This window comes from Clytia hemisphaerica, unplaced genomic scaffold, assembly GCF_902728285.1.
Source record: "Clytia hemisphaerica strain Z4C2 unplaced genomic scaffold, Clytia hemisphaerica genome assembly, whole genome shotgun sequence".
Lineage (NCBI taxonomy): Eukaryota > Metazoa > Cnidaria > Hydrozoa > Leptothecata > Clytiidae > Clytia > Clytia hemisphaerica.
Window position 1 is genome coordinate 743531 of NW_027104175.1, and position 16560 is coordinate 760090.

At 34.4% G+C, this 16560-nt stretch overlaps 2 protein-coding genes across 6 annotated transcripts; both read left to right on the forward strand.

The window, feature by feature from the left end:
• The first annotated feature begins 455 nt into the window (after window positions 1-455).
• Window positions 456-3514, forward strand: LOC136814311 (uncharacterized). The gene is made up of 3 exons (XM_067070837.1): window positions 456-514; window positions 977-1041; window positions 2453-3514. The coding sequence occupies exons 1-3, from the start codon at window positions 459-461 to the stop codon at window positions 2974-2976; spliced, it is 645 nt and encodes a 214-aa protein (XP_066926938.1). The 5' UTR covers window positions 456-458; the 3' UTR covers window positions 2977-3514.
• A 3487-nt stretch (window positions 3515-7001) lies between these two features.
• Window positions 7002-16305, forward strand: LOC136814381 (uncharacterized). Of its 5 annotated transcripts, none has more exons than XM_067070912.1 (8): window positions 7002-7070; window positions 8671-8721; window positions 10055-10218; window positions 10528-10627; window positions 10744-11419; window positions 11624-11853; window positions 12464-12642; window positions 12984-16305. In XM_067070912.1, the coding sequence occupies exons 4-8, from the start codon at window positions 10598-10600 to the stop codon at window positions 15535-15537; spliced, it is 3669 nt and encodes a 1222-aa protein (XP_066927013.1). In that variant the 5' UTR covers window positions 7002-7070; window positions 8671-8721; window positions 10055-10218; window positions 10528-10597; the 3' UTR covers window positions 15538-16305. The 5 variants fall into 5 exon arrangements, with proteins under 5 accessions (XP_066927013.1, XP_066927014.1, XP_066927015.1 ...); XM_067070913.1 differs by having other exon boundaries at window positions 10055-10135; XM_067070914.1 differs by lacking the exon at window positions 10055-10218.
• The last annotated feature ends 255 nt before the right edge of the window (window positions 16306-16560 follow it).

The following is a 16560-nucleotide window of genomic DNA, read 5'->3' on the forward strand; positions in this document are numbered from 1 at the left end:
GAAATCTACATAATAATGGTTTTGCCGCCGTTTCAATCAAAGAATCTGTACCAGTAAAAACAGGTTATTTCATGATTAAAATGAATCATGGGTAATCATGACTGATTGTGGCGCTTCGTTGGTAAAACACAAACCCTCCAAAATTGTTGACCAACCAAGAAAGTCGTTATCATAGAGCAGTGGTCCTGATTACCCATGATTCTTTTCGACCGTGAAATGGCCTATTGGAGGGCGTTTAACACCCATTGGTCGTTTTACGTGGACTAATATAAACTTTTCTTTAGTGAAAAACAAACAATAAAAAAATTTACGGTGATCGATTTGCGAAGGACTTGTACCAGTAGCCGTAGGCCGTAAAATTTTACGGTTGCAATAAAATTTCACTTTTTTAGTGAAAAAAAGCAATATAAGAAGTAAACAGCTGAATATCAACAACAATCTCATGATTGTTTGGGATAATGGGAGGACGAAATAGTACTGAAAAGAATTCAACTGATCCGGGTGAAGAATGGAGGTAAACATTTAGTTATTCGAAACATAACCTTTTATTCTATTGATGGATTATCCGACTAATTAATTTTAAACTGAAACTTAAACTTCAATAAACAGAAACAGCAACTTTCATGATGTTCAATTGTACTTTAATTGGATCAATTTTCGGGAGATTTATTTTTGCGTTTCCGCAAATTTTTGTCTTTTTTACGGAAACAAAAACTTTTGAAATCGCTTAAGATCACTGTCTCACGAAGTTCAATCCATACGAAATTTTTAAGATCAGATTTTCGGTTCCTTTAAATATCCTTATAAATTTTCTATTTGTGACAAAAATAAGCGTTTCAAGGACCGTTTTCGACTGATATTTTTTTAATTCGCGAAATTAAATCCACGCGGAATTTTTAAAAACAAAATTCGCAATTTTGGCTCGAGAAATCACAATCTAATTAAAGTATTAATATATTATATTTTGATATTTTAGGAAGAAAAGGCGTAAAGAAAAATTTTACTGTTTCATTTTCAAAGAGCAAGAGTGGTGGTTCTCAGGTATTCTTACTTTTTTATTCATTTGTTACAGAACAACTTTTCGTCAGTTTAAGACCTCTTTTTCGTAATTATGGGGCGCGTTCACACTGGAAAGTTTACCTAATTAAATCTATCAAAGTTAAACAAAGACATTTATGATGGATGAATACACTGGTTTATTACAGTTCTTTGTAGGTTCACGAGATCTATTATAACACGGTAATTGATTTTGCTTAAGGCTTCTCATTGGTTGATTTTTTATTGAGAGTTTCGATTTCACCTGTGATTGGTTGATATTGGTATCCATACATCACTTGAAATCCGCAAACATATTTGTTCTAATGGTTTTACTTATTGACTGCATTCATCTTACACATCAACAACACCGTTTGCACTATTTCTAATTTTTTCCTCAGTTCATTCGTTTTTGAGATCGTAAAATTTTTTGTTCACTGCACGCATTCTTTGTTTATGCTTCCTTAATAAAATCTTTTGTTTTAAGGGAAGCCTCTACCCTACCCTTAAGACAATAGAGCTTACGATTCTTAATTAAGGAAGATCGATTAAAAATTACAATACTACGCGTTCGACTCTTTGTTAAATGCACGTTCTGTATTGTAGTCAACAAAAGATTCTCCTAACTACATTTTTATTAAGGAAGGTCTGTAGTGTGAACACGACCATGGAAAACTTGCGACTTTACATCTTATTTTTAACAATCTTATTATTTTCTGTAGATTTTGGGCCAACAACCTGAAATATTTTTTAGAGTTTTTTAATTCATGATATGCACCACTGGAGAATCTTCTAATAACTTTTAAAATTTTCCTAACAATAGAAAAAGTGACGTATTTGGTGGAACAAAAAGTTGCATAATTTCGTAAAGTCATTGCCCAGTGGTGCATATCATGAATAACACATACCGTATTACTTCGAATAAACGCCCGACGTTTATTCAATTTTTTTGCAAGTATACCCTTTGTTTTAGTTCTTTATCAGGATTTTAGTGCAAAATTTCGTTGGTTCAACAATTAAAATTGCATCGAAAACTGCTCTGGTTACAATAAATGACTAAAATCTTCCTTTTCAAACCCAATCAACGCTGGTATTGATGTATTAAAGTCACAAGCTTTGCCCCTCCCCCAGAGGGGGCGTTTAAAAGAAGGGGAACGTTTATTCTAAGTAATACGGTATATATACGGTGTTTACTTGTTGTTTTTTTAATCGTTTGTTCCTATAATAAGCAGCGAAGATATTAGACTTTCAACCGAAAAGCTCATGGAATACTGTGCTACTTTTAAAGGCTTAGAAATTTGATATGCTTTATTAAAGCTTAATCCTGCTAAGGATTATTCCCTTTTTTTCTCATCTCTTTATACCTCAATTTTCGTGCCATAATATGACTATGGAATGAACTCCTTTTATTTTCTAGATGTCTTCGGCCTTCTTCGCGAGAAAAGATACGCAGAATTTGAAGAAATTGTCAAACACGAAAAAGAAGTTATCAATAATCTGACATATGAAAATAAATATGAACCGACTATGCTAATACATGCAATCGAATATACAAAAGAAAATCCCCATTATTATCCCGAAGGTTATGATCATTCCATTGTTGAGTATCTTTCCAACCATGAGCATTGTGATATAAATATACCAGATAGTGTTAGTCAGACACCATTCTATTTTGCTACCGTAAGTGGAAATCTACCTGCTGTCAAAAGTTTACTAGCAAGAGATCGTAGTGTTTTAAACAAAACAACTTTTATGAGAAGTCCTCTACATCTTGCAGTTAGGCATAAAGAACTTGTTGAATTTTTTTTACAACAACCTGATCTTGATGTTGACATTCGAGATTATCATAGAAAAACTCCAGACCAGATTGAAGGTATTGATAAAGATATTAAGAAAATGATTCAAGACTACAGGAAGAAATCTAAAGAAAACAAACAATAAGAGACTTGTCAAAGAGTCCAAATATTTTTTTATTTTTTCGCAAATTATTTTTTGTACCTAGCTTATAAATTGATTTATAAATTGTATCATAATTCTTTGTATTTTATAGTTAATTTATCATACATCTGTCTACTTCATACTATTATTTCCATTGTACTGTCAGTTTTTCGTATAGTGAAATCACGACTTGTGATTGTCGTTGCATCCAAATTAACTGCTTGGATTTAACACAGGTTAAATCGCGGTTTAATCTTTATTTGATAAGCGCTACATCATTCTAATGGCTGGGTGGTCGCCCTCTGCCAACTGAGTCTACTTTGCTCATAGCCACGTGATGTCATGTTCATGGTAATGGCTATGAAAGCTGTAACTGGAAGCTGAGAAGATAAAATATTTTTGCCTCCCACCCTGTAGTTATGGTTGTAAGCGATCCTCAATTATTTATACTAATATTGTATTTATCGGGACAAATTTTCCCCGAAACTTATTATTCGAGGATTAGCCATAAATTTACGCCAAATCTACCGACTCACACTTATTTCTCCGCCGTTTTAGTCTACTTGATTGTTTTCTAACCCTAATCTAAGTCATAGGCAATTGGAAAGTTAAACTAAGAGTTTTTTTAAGCAACGAAATTTATTTCTGGAATGAAAATAATCCTTCTAGTCGAGTTCAGTTCAGTTTTAGGGTGGTAAATGCTGCACACTTTTTTCTTCTTTCCATTGTACTCAATTGTATTTTCTTGTAAATCTCAATTGTAAACTCTTACAAAATCTTAAGACACCCTTACATAAAATTGTAAACTTTTGCAACTAAAGTCTTTCCAAGATTTTTTACCAGGGCTTTACAAGTCGCTTCGATGGCCAAAATATACAGAACAAATTTAGAGCATTTAAAGACTTTGTGGGCTTTAAAACGTCAAATCCTATACGAAATCCCACAAACGTACTCACAAAATGGTTTAAAGAAAATTCTTGAAAAAAAAATAAGAACAGCCGAAAGCTTCACGATGTTTGAATGTTCTCATAAAAAACATATATAATTAGACGGTGTAGAAATTTAAAGAAAGCTTTTTAAAGAAATCTACGTAAAAGCTTCTCTCCTTTATCATGGCGGAACTGTGTTTGGTCGTTTGATAGCGCTGTTAACGTCCCTTCATCTCTTCTCGCTTCGTCGATGCTTGGAATAATGATCAATTGTGTCATGGGTGGACCGTCTGTCTTGTTCAACATGCTTCCAGTGATGCATGGACTCACAGTTTCTATACGACCAAGTCACCACATTGACCTCGTCAAATCCTCCGACTCGAAAGTAATCTATATAATCTGCGGCGGAAACTGAATTAACCAAAGTAGTTTCAAAAAGTTTGAAACCGAGCCGGAAAGATCTTGGCTAACTGTCGATATCATGTTTCATTTATTTGATTTCGTTCCCGGCATTAAGAGCATCGGAACAACTGGCTGACGGAAACAAGTGAATTGACTTTTAACGCATGATATGATTGAATTATTCACGGCGAAATGGAAAGACATTACGAACTGGAAAAAGCATCTCTGGGTGACAACACCAGTATTTGTGGTTCTTCGCTTAACAGATGTTGCAGTCCGACCTAATCCCATCGAACGTCAGAAAGTTGCACGAAGCGGTGTTAAGTGGTAAATGCTTTCATACATCATACCCAATCTTGTGCGCGTTTGTCGGAAACCATTATCTAACCTTTTATACCAAAATTTCATACCTCTAATCGTTCTCTATGTCAAGAAAGCATTATGATAAGGCGAAAATAAAAAAATGTAGTGTCCCGGAATGCGGGCGAAGGAAAAGAGTTCTCATGTGGCCGGCCAGAATTTTTTTTTTTTGCTTTTTTGATAACTTAAGATCATTGAAAAAGAACTTGATTATTACAAGCGGAAATATCTAACCAAATGGCTTTGATATATATTTTATGGACTTATGTTTTTTCATCATTAACACAGAATGCAACTCTATCCAATGATAAATAGAGACCAGGTCTTACTTGCAATTAATATGATCATTTGATACTCAATTCGTAAATTACTCAATTAGTAATTTCCGACTTTGACTTTTCGCTCGGTTTACTAGAATCATGGACGAAATATAATGAGTGTAATAAATATTGTATTTTAACGTTTTTTCAGAATTTAAAGTTTGTTGTTTTTGGATTTCTGTAGTTAATCATTTGTAATATTTTATTATTTATACCATTGGATTATTACCTAAAACCTAGTATTGAAAAGTACTCGGTCCCCGAAAAATATATGATAGATACGATAATCATAACATAAAAAGGATTTTTCGTGATTTTCGATTTTTCAGCCCCCGTTAAAATAGCACACTTGCTAAGCCAACCTCGTTCCCTGCGTATTATCAGCTTTTTTTATGCTTACTTGATAGCGCTAGATTCTCTGGCGTTCATGAGCAACGTAAAATAAAGCCTAGAATGCACGGGGACGAGGTTGTTGCTAGGCCTGTAACACCATATGAAGGGACAGTCACAAGATATTTACGACAATACATATTTGAGGCTTCAAAACAACGGGGAGGGGATACTTAGGCAAATGGAAGGTTCGGTAGGTATGTGCTGCCCTTCTTAAGGGCTCTGACCATAGTCCAAAAATTGATTTTGGTATTTGAACATAAAAGTTATATTTCAGGTTCCTTAACACTTTTAACAAAGAATTGCCTTTATAAATTGCTTTTTAATCGAATCCCTTAAGAGTAATTAAGAATTTAATTGCAAAAATGACGTTATGTATGAACTTTAAAAAGATGTTAATAATATGTTGCATCACGCTCTTTTACAAAAAGTGCTTAGTTTTAATGGGCAATTAACTTTTTTGTTTCAAAATTTCTTTACCCTGTCCGCAAAGAATTGAAGTATTTTAAATTTTGCGGAAAATTTTTCTAAAAAGATGTGTCATAAGTTTTGACTGTTTTTTTAAGCAAAATCCAGATGAAAAATTGATGAAAAACCACTATTTTGAAGATTTCGACGAGGGGTAAATCACTTCGAAAAAAGCGTACGAAATGATTTTTGATTTTTGATTTTTTTGTGATTTTTTGATTTTTTGCGTGATTTTTTTGTGATTTTTCTAAGAAGTGTACGAGATTTTTTCGAGTAATTTACCCCTCGGATTTCGAGACAAAGAAGCATTTACAAAAATTTTCCGCAAAAATTTTTATTGTTCGTTAAAAGATACACCATCTACTGCGAAAATTTTTTCAAAATGTTTTTTCTTTGTCGAAACTAAGCTCTTCAAAGTTGAAATACTCTTCCTCGCAAAAGTCTTCATTTTCTTCTTCATCAAATTTTTTCAATGCAATTTTTGAATTTTCAGATTCAGGAATAGTTTGTCTAACAGAAAATGTATAACATGCCATAGTTTTGTTGGTTACATCAGTCAGAAAACACATTTTAAACACGTCAATTATGAAAAATTCACTATGGTCAGAGCCCTTAAGGGTACCTTTTTTAGTAGACTTCCAAAGTCCTGCTAAGGGTCGGAAATATTAGAAAATCAAAATTCAGCCTCACTAGGGTCGGAAAAATAGGAAAATTTCAACTTTTCAACCCCTGAAAGATCGAAATTTGGTCAAAATTGGTCCCGTTAAGGGTCGTAAAATTCCCAAAGTTTTCCTTTGTTTTCTCCTTTTTAGTTCCCGGTATGGTAAGGGTCTAAAGTTCGAAAGTCGGGCGGCATCCCCCCGTCAGCTCGCAATCCTAGTAACCCCCCCTTCGGGCAAAACAAAAATTTTGTTAAGCCATTACGAGGCTCACTGAGGCTCACAAAATTGATAAGGGGTGGCTGCTGCCGTCAAGGCCGGCGTCAAGGTCAATTGGCGCCCGGTTTTCAAATTTCGCGCCACAAATAATAGCCGAGAGCTTGACTTTCTTATAACTTCTCTTGGCGTTTTTTTTGACTTTTATGTACAGGAAGAATAAAGTTCAATCCTTCTGTAACTTAGTAAGGACGAGTGAGTACAATAAAATGTGTACATAGCTAGTTAGACTAAGAGCCAAACAAAACTCAGGTGCCACAATGAAGAACTTGAAGCAAGAAACTTATGCATGTGTATGGATTACCAGAACCTTTTCTTCTTTTTCAATAGTTGTTTGGAAGAACGTGACACGTGACGATCTTTTGAATACTAATTACTCAAGCAAATTTATTTTAAATGTTCTCTTAGTCTTATATACAAATGACAGTCAGGCACATCCTGGCAAATAGACCTTTTTTTAAAGAGGCAGCCATGTTGAATAATTATGTACTCCAGCATAAAAACAATGATACAGCCATGCATAATTTTTAAAATATGCATGATACAGTAATTATGCATGGCTGTATCATTGTTTTTATGCTGTAGTACATAATTATTCAACATGGCTGTCTCTTTAAAAAAAGGTCTATGAACGGGGGGGTGAGCATTTGCATGGGGTATTCGTCACCCAGTGTAAATGAGATAGGGCGTCTCAGGCTAAAAGCATGAAAATGAATAAAAATGAACTTCAAACTGAAAAGGGAAAAAAGGAAGAAAACTGGGAACTTTATTTTTTCATTAAAAGTTTCTTCAATCTTCGAAGACAAAATACACCGTTTAGGAGTGTCAACTGCGCACGCGTCAATCCAATTTTCCATTGTTTTGATTTTAGCGATCACGGAAAATTCACTCTCCTCCGCAAAAAAACGGTAGGTAAACATCTGGTTCTCATAAGGAAACATAGCAGAAAAACGGTAGGTAAAGAACTCCTTTTAATCATAACTTCTTTTCCTCTTGATGAATTTTTGTGAAATTTTCAGGAGAGACTTATAAGATTATCATTGATATCATGTTCAAATATCTAAATCATTCTCTTTACAGGAGAGAAAAAAATTCACAATGTTTACATTCCTCTAACCTTTTAAAGTGCGCATTTTTACCTACCATTTTTACCGGGCCTCTGCAATGGAGTACCGTGAAATAGCGAGACTCTTAAACGGTGTATTGACCCATGGAAAAAAAATTTCATCTATGCAGTTCTTTGAAATGAAGCAAAATATTTCCAACCCGGTTCAATTAAACTGGGTATTCGGCGCTATTACGTCACTTTCGTTTTCGACCCCGTTCATTTGCCAATGGTCGCAAGTGAAAAATACCCCGTTCATTTGCCAGGATGTGCCTGACTGAATGACGACCCTGCCTATGCCCCGGACAGTCAGGGGCAAATGTCTGGGGTCTGAAAAAAATAACTTTTTCCCCGGACCTATGTCCGGGGCTCCAATTTTTGCGCCATAAATTTACCCCGGACGTATATCGCCGAGCACACTTTAAACCCCGGACATTTTTCAATGAATTAGAAAAAAGCCCGCGCGGTCAGCGATTCTATAAAAAGCGACCGCACTGGCTGTCTGGGGCGTCCGGGGTAGTCTCTCAAAAACAAATAATACGGACCCCGAGCACACATCAAAAAAACCCCGGACTGTCCGGGGCATAGGCAGGGTCGTACTGAATGATGTGTTCTGATTTCTATTCTAGATCTAGGAACTAGCTAGGAAACCTTTATCGCACTATTTTTGTCTCCCTAAATTTATCACTACTTTGCTTTGGCCCATTCCAGAAAATTTTCGTTACCCTGGCCCCGCCAACGTACATTTTAAAATTTTTTCTAGCCTCAGAAATAAATTTTTTTTCCAGTGGTGGTTGGAAATTCGGATGAACTTCATCATGAACGAAGATCCATGCCATGTATGTATACTTTTTTTGCAAAATGTGTCGGAAATTCCACTCTTTTTCACCGTTTTTAATTCAATTGCCTTGGAAATTTATACATTTATTTTCTTCTCTCGCCTTGGAAATTTTGAATTTTGGCGTATGTCCATGGAACGAACGAAGAAGTCCAAATTAGTAGCAATACGATGTCGAGCGTTTAACGTCACTTCCGCTGCATTCCATCGTTTATTTGTTAATCCCATATCGGGCAATTGGCAGTTAGGCACAGGGCTAGGAGGGTTAAGGCAGGCGTTCGGTCATTTTGAATGAAAACAAAAATATTTAAGTAAAAGAGGGTCGTAACATGGGACTGTTGATATTCTGGCCTGTTTTTTCACTTCTGTTAAATCTCTTTGACAACAAATTTGTTTTGATAACTCCACCAAGTTTATCAATCATACTTTCTGTCATAACATGTCACGATAACTTGATAACTGATAGTTTGCCCTTTTTAACTTTTTTGTTTTCATTCAAAATCACCGGATGCCGATTGGAGAATTAGAGAACGCCCACTGCCTAACAGCCTAACCGCCTATTGCTCAATGATTAACAAATCACAAGTGTGTAACTTGCGGTGCAAGTGACGTCAAACACTCCATTGTTTTGTCACTATACACTAATTTAAAAGCATACTCGGTGCGAAAGAGAAATCAAATGAATGACTTTGGAGGTTTGGTGAAATGGTGGCCGAATTGCCGTCCCATATTTTGTCAGGTAGTCCAAAGTTAGAGCAGTTGACAGCACAGGGGTTTGTGCAAAAAAACTAAACATCAAATGTTTTCCAAATCCCCCATTTTGATTCAATTAATAAAAAATGAAACTTTTCCATGGCTAATAGGAAAGATAAAAAAGGTGAGTCTAGCCTAGCCTAATTGCCAGTTGTCAGGGGGTGGTTGAGAACATTAAGAGCTTATTTATAGCCGCTTCACAAACCTTTCCAAGCTGACTTGTTAGGCTCATTCCAATATATCGAGAGTTGATTTTCCTTCAAGTTTTCAATGATCTTAGAGCCAATCAATGATCAATCGATCAATAATTGATTATCCTAGGTTATTAAGTTTCTCTTGAAATCAATCAATCAATATCCAATCTGCCTTTACAAAGAATTGACAATGCAGAGTATTTGGAGTCCAAAATTAACATCAGTTAGTCTTTCAGTTAGTCAATTTCAAGTTTCAGTTTTCCATTTGATTCTTGGAAATCTGTTTTTTGTTTTTAAACCTTTTTCTAAGGATAGCTTGGGAATGAAGTCTTGTATAATCTACAAAATTTATGCTATCTGTTTTCAAAAGCAATCTTTTTTTTTCAGAAGAAATAAATAAAAACTAAAATCAATTGATTATGGCTAAGCTGCAATATAACATGATCATCATTATGCAAGGTGGCATTGGTAATACCAGTCTGCAAGCAATTTACAGTAACCAGTTGTAAAACAGTAGATGATTGGCAAAAGTTACTAAAAAGGCTGGTGTGGTAATTACACAACCATTTCAAAAGTTTCTCAATGTCATTTTTTTCTAGCACATTGGTCAGTAAAACAAGCAGCTAGGTTTATTAATGCCATACCAATATTTGTCTAATTTCCAGGTACTTAAAATTACTTGGAAGTCATATATTTGTTTAGTTCTTAAATAATTAATAAATGTGTCTACAATGAAAATATTTTCATTGTTTTACTGGGGCTGTAGATTGTTCAATAGGTGCCTGCCTGCCTGCCTGTCTATTATGATTATTGATGTTAAATTTGACTTTACTTTGGTTATCCTTTCATTCCATTTCAAGATTGATGATTTTAAACCATTGAAGAATCCAAAGCGAACCCTCTCAAGCATTGAAAAAAAACTTGGAAAGTATGGATAACAAGCATTCCAAGCATAATAGTGTAAGGTTTTAACTAAGTTATCTTTCTGTAATATTTTTAAATTTTGGGAGAGTATGTATGGCAGGAGGTAATTTACTGATTTTTCACCTTGAATACATTTTTCTTTTTCCTTTTAGAATGGCATCCTTTTATCTGAATCATCAAATCAATCATGCAATGAAACTTTATATGAAAAAGATATAACTTTACAAGATGATTCAGAACAAACTGATTCTTGCAATGAAGATTCAAGTTTATCTAGTGACGAAAAAAATAATCTAGGTCATGATATACCAAGTCATTTATCCAGTCCAGATAACACATCCAATAAATTCAATTATATAATGACAATGGAAGAGGTAAATGAGCTTCGTGAATATGTCATTAGTTTAAGGCAAACCGGTGATGATATTGTTAGTTTAAAAATTGAAGATATTGAAAATGAAAGAATTTCCAAATTCAAAGGTAACAAGAATCCTCAAAACCAAGGTATCTACCTTTTTCACCAATCTGAAATGCAACAATATCTCCTCAATAAGTATGGATCTGTTCTGTTTATCAAAGAAATTAAACAAAGACGAGCAGCAGAATCAAATAAATTAAACAATTTTTCATTGTTTTTGATTTGTGTACGGACAAATTTAGATTGTCAAGTTGTTAGCTTGATACTCACAAACCAATTATATGGATTTAGCAAGGCTTTGAAGCAAGGCTTGTTAGAACTGCAACTCAATAATGGACTTTGGCAACCAAAATATCTGATGATTGATCCTTTACAACATGTTATTGATGCTGTGCAGGAGGTATTTCCAGGTTTGTTTCTCACACAGGCTCTCTTCTTTTACCCATTATATACAAATATTAGACAGTACTTAACTATATATTGTGTAAAAGCCACAGACATAATGGCTAAAAATAAAGTTAACAGATTCTTCAAAAAGAGGTGTTAAAAGAGGACAGTAGCAAATGTCTTCTTCTATAGTGTGTGAATAATTAATTTATTTTTTTTAAATTCAGGCGTAGCCTTCTTCTTCAATCAGAGTGGATGTTTACAGGAGACTGAAGAGTATTTGTCGTTAAATCTGATTGAGAATTCTGAAGAAGACACAAAAAAGCTTTTCCTGGATTTAAACCAAATGCTTGAACGCACGACAAAGAGTGCTGCATTCCTTGACCTAGTAAGATTGAAGAAAAAGAAGGCAACCAATCTGGAAGAAAACTTAAAATGGTTTTCAACACATCCAAAGGTTAGCTCTATTATGTACAAGGGTACTTATTACGAATGTGAATTATGTAAAAATTAAAAATCACCAGGGCGGGATAAAAAACATTTTATATTAACAAAACCGAAAAAAAATGCTTTTTAGTTAATTTTCACCACAAGACTATCACTTAGTTAAGTCCTAAGGCAACTACTTTTTTTTCTGGTTTAAGGAATCACTGATGCTTTTTTTACTAAAATTAAAAAAAATAAATATTTTTCATTGTTTTTCAAACCCTGTCTGATCTGCCATAAATGGCAAATTTTAAAGAAAACTTCAGTTTATAAGAGCAGGAAATCAAGGAAACGTGTTAGTGGAGCTCTTTTTTTCTCAATTTGCTTACCTGGTTGTCACTTTAACACAAATACTCTACTGAAAAACATTTTTCGATTTATTGGTATGTAATTTGTAGGTTTACTCAAACCACCTTTCATATTATTTTTTAAACACTAAATTAAAAAAAAAATTATTTTATTTATTTCCATCCTTTCCATCCAAAAACCAGAAAATGAAAAAAGAAATACTTGCCTAAAGAAATAATATTTAAATTACATTTTGAAGAAAAATAAGGTGTTGTCCTTATTGATTTTTATAGAAGTGGCTTCAAAGTTGTTTTCCAGATGATCTATCTTGTCTTCTACAATATGATTGGTTGAGAGAAGTTGTAAACTTGTACAGAAGTGTTTTGATGAAGTTAGGTGCGAGTAGTTATTATGGCATTGTTCCAGTGGTCAAACAACTTACACAAGAACTTCCTAAGTATTCCTACCAAAGGTAAAATTTATTCCCTTTTAAGCTCGCCCCATTCTTGTTCATCTTTTAAAAGTCTTCTTTGCTTTTCAGTGCAGAAAGTTATCATATTAGAATTTCAAATGTTAAGGGCAAAGGCAAATAAAGCGCTATTCATGATATGCACCACTGCGATGACTTCACCAAATTATGCAACTTTTCTGTTTTTGTTCCACCCAATACGTCACTTTTTCAATTGTTTAATATTGACGTACTGGGTGGAAAATTTTAAACGTTTTCAGAAGACTCTCCAGTGGTGCATTGAAATTACTATTCAAAGTTAACTAGACTGTTCGTTTTGATTATAACAACCCTGATTAATTTAGATATGCAACCAGGAATCAGAGACATTTCAAGAACAATCAACTTGTGTTAAAGTACCATCCATCACTTGAGAAGGATTTGGGTTTGCCCCTTTTTATGATTGACCATGTTAAACAAATTGTTGACGAAATCATCATTGAGGATCAGGTGACAATTGTTGAGTGTTATGCCCCTCGTAAATTTGAAGTAACCAATCAATCAAATGATAATGCAGTGCACTTGGTTAATCTTGGTACCCAAACCACTTTTCCATCATGCACTTGTCTGCAGTGGAAAAATAAACCTTTACCTTGTCAACACATGTTTAAAGTTTTTGCTGGTAGCCTGTTGGGTTACAAGTTATTTAAACCATACTATAGATTGAATTCATATTTCCAGATCGATTATTCTTGTGTAAAAATGGGGATGTTGTCAACTAAGAGTCATTATGATAACATTTTCAAAACCAAAGATGAGCTTACATCTAAGGGTTTGCCTGAATGTTCGAAGAAGGATCTTATGAGATATGGATCGTTGTATTTTGATGTTGATTTTTTCAAGTACTTTTCATATGAACTGGACCAATTGCAAGCGCCATGTGTAAAAGTAGGATCTGGTCTATCTAAAGTCTCCAGAAGTAGCCAAACTGTGGAAAAATATTTTAGACATTCAAATGTAACTAACTCCAAAGAAAGTATACCGAGAGGGTCTGACGGAAGATTTATGAAAAGCAAACACAAGAATCAAAATCTCTCAAAAGAATGTATCAAGGGGAGTTCCAAGTCTACTGACAAAAAACCGAAGACAAATCCGACAAAAACTGCAGTAGATGATGAAAATTGTACACAAACAAAATCACTTAGAAATGAAAGAAACAATCAACCATTATCACGTACTTCTAGACAATGCAAATCTTTTTATAAAAGTCGAGAGCAAAAGCAGCGAGCAGATCAAATGGTTAAAGCTCAAAGACTCAAAGAGTACAAAGAGTCAATGAAAAAACTTGCACTAAGCAGTGGTTTTTCATGCTATCAGAATTCCAATACTTCAAGTAATGAAATCAGTGATATCTCTGCAAATGAAAAACTAAATGAAAAATTTCCACAATCAATTATGAAGTCTACATTGCTGTTGAATTCCAAAAATACACAAGCTTCAATTACAAGACCCTCGGCATGTACAAAGCTAACAATTTCGCACTGTGCTCCTTCTACAGGAAAACAATGTTCAGTTACTGTTCAAAGCATATCGACTCAAATTAAACCAGCCCAAATTCAACAAGCTACATCTGAAAATGCAACAACAAAGCAATCACTACCAATTAGTAATAAAACAATACCAACTAAAGTTACAGTCTCACCGACCACAGTGCCAGATTCTATTCAATCGACAGTGTTGAAAATGTTTGTCCACACAGATCAATCACTTCCGATCATACTTCAACCAGCAATAACAAACAATGTCACCCTAACGCAGAAATCAGTGTCAAAAGCAACTAGTAGTACGATAACACTACCTAAACCCACAGTTCTAAACAAGATTCAACCAGGAACATCAAATATGATTGCCCGACAAAAACAGCCAGTACCAATTAATACTCAACCAAAAGTGAGCAAATTCGTCGCACCCAGCCAATCATTATCTTTAACAACCAAACCCAATGCAGTGCTTCCAAAACAATCATTACCAATCATTCAACCATCAACATCAAATAAGATTGTTTCTCCAAAGCAGCCAGCGATTGTTAAGCCATCCAAAACAGCCAAAACAATCATTGTCCTACCAGAATCATTACTTCCAGGGTTTGCATCTAAGGCAAAAGGAATTCTTCCAATACTGACATCTCCCACTTCAAAAGCAGCGCCTGTTCATACAAAACCAAATGAAAAGAATGTCCAGAGCTTGCTTAAGCTCTTAGCTGACAAGGATACCCCTAAACATGTCTCAAAGAATGCCCCTCATTCGCTTAAAGCTGTTAACGACAGTTTCAATGTTGCTGTGAATAAGTTTCACAGTACAATCCCGCCCAAAAAACTCCTCAATACAAATGGAAATCATTACCAAGATGCTGGATCTGTAACATCAAATAATGATCAAATTAAAGTTTTTCAAAACCAAGCCAAACAAGTTATCAATAAACCCAAATTGAACCCAGAGCAGTTTTTGGTACTACCGAGAAAGACAAACCCTAAAACTACAAACTCAATAAATGATAACACTTTAGATCAACTTTCCAGCGAAGAAATTACCAGAAGATCACAGCCACTAAACCCTGCAATGACATTAGATTCAAATCAAATTGGTATTTCAGCACCACTACAGTCGAAGAGGAAATTGTTGCAACCTGATTCTAGTAATCCTACCAACAATTGTGCTGGAAATATAATTGGCATGGCAACAAGTGAGATTTCAACATTACAACCTGTTACAAAGCATCGTCGGAAATCAGAAAACCCAATACGTAGAAAAACGGATAACACGTCAGGACCACTGTCATTGGACTCTCCTGGCTTGAGGGTTATGAATGCACAGGCGATAGATGCGTTTATAGATTCGTTCGAGATTAAGAAGAGGTAACATCTGTTATGAGAATGGGGTGGTATCAGACTCGCCTCATTTGCAATTAAACACTTTGAATGGTAACCATGGTAACATTGAAGAGGTTTTAGATATTGAAATCAAAATCGAACCATCAGATCTTTTGATGGATCAATTTTAGTTTTTTGAAACTTTTGGACTAGTTTTTTAAAGGTTTCTGAATTTAATTTTGCAACTTATTTGTCTGAAATTGCTGCCGTCGAGGCAAAAGGTCTAATCTCAGTTTGCTTTCCAAACTTAAATTCTAAGATTTGTCCTTTCTTTTAGTGGAGAAGGATCTTATCTACAAGAAAAAGGGCCAGCCTCACAATTTTAAGTTAGAAAAGTAAAAAAATAAATTCGATTTTTCCCAGATATTTGAGATTGGACTTTTTGCCTCGATGATAGCGAAATCTGCCCGGATTATATTTATAATTTTCATTCTGCTATCTTTAAATCTAAGCTCCTTTGGGTAGATTTCTTCCAAATTCACAGAAATTTGTTGCTAAACTCTTCGATTCATATCTGAAAAGTTATCTGTGTTGATTGGTTCTACCATTGTTGATTAAAACTAAGGTTACCCCTTGGACATGAACTTATTTTTAGACTATCAAACTATGTATTTCAAAGCTCAAAAAAGAAGAATTACATCTGTTGTGTTATATTAAAATTTTGTATAATATTTTGAGTACATTTTCTGACATATACATACATTTGTCTCATTTTTCTGAAGTGGCAGCCAAAGAAATCATTGTGATTTTGCAAAAATGATTCGGTAGAAACCCCTTATTTACTTTAAGCGTGCAAACTTTTACGATCATAAACCTAAAATCACGAATGAAGACAAAAGGATGAAAAATGGTTTTGTGGGACAAGTACTTCTTGAAATGGATTGAAACTTTTGTTTGTATTTTGCTTATGAGGCTTTAAAATGCTAAAAAGTATCATAAACATTTAATTTTGAGTTAGAAGTGTTGCAAATTTTCTATTTTGTCAAAAACTTTTCGCGAACCTAAATGGCCC

Coding starts and splice junctions, on each gene's coding strand:
- LOC136814311 (XM_067070837.1), top strand. CDS start 459: ATGGGAGGACGAAATAGTACTGAAAAGAATTCAACTGATCCGGGTGAA. Junction 515..976: donor GATCCGGGTGAAGAATGGAG/GTAAACATTTAG, acceptor TTGATATTTTAG/GAAGAAAAGGCGTAAAGAAA. Junction 1,042..2,452: donor GCAAGAGTGGTGGTTCTCAG/GTATTCTTACTT, acceptor TTTATTTTCTAG/ATGTCTTCGGCCTTCTTCGC.
- LOC136814381 (XM_067070912.1), top strand. CDS start 10,598: ATGGATAACAAGCATTCCAAGCATAATAGT. Junction 11,420..11,623: donor TGTGCAGGAGGTATTTCCAG/GTTTGTTTCTCA, acceptor TTTTAAATTCAG/GCGTAGCCTTCTTCTTCAAT. Junction 11,854..12,463: donor GGTTTTCAACACATCCAAAG/GTTAGCTCTATT, acceptor TGATTTTTATAG/AAGTGGCTTCAAAGTTGTTT.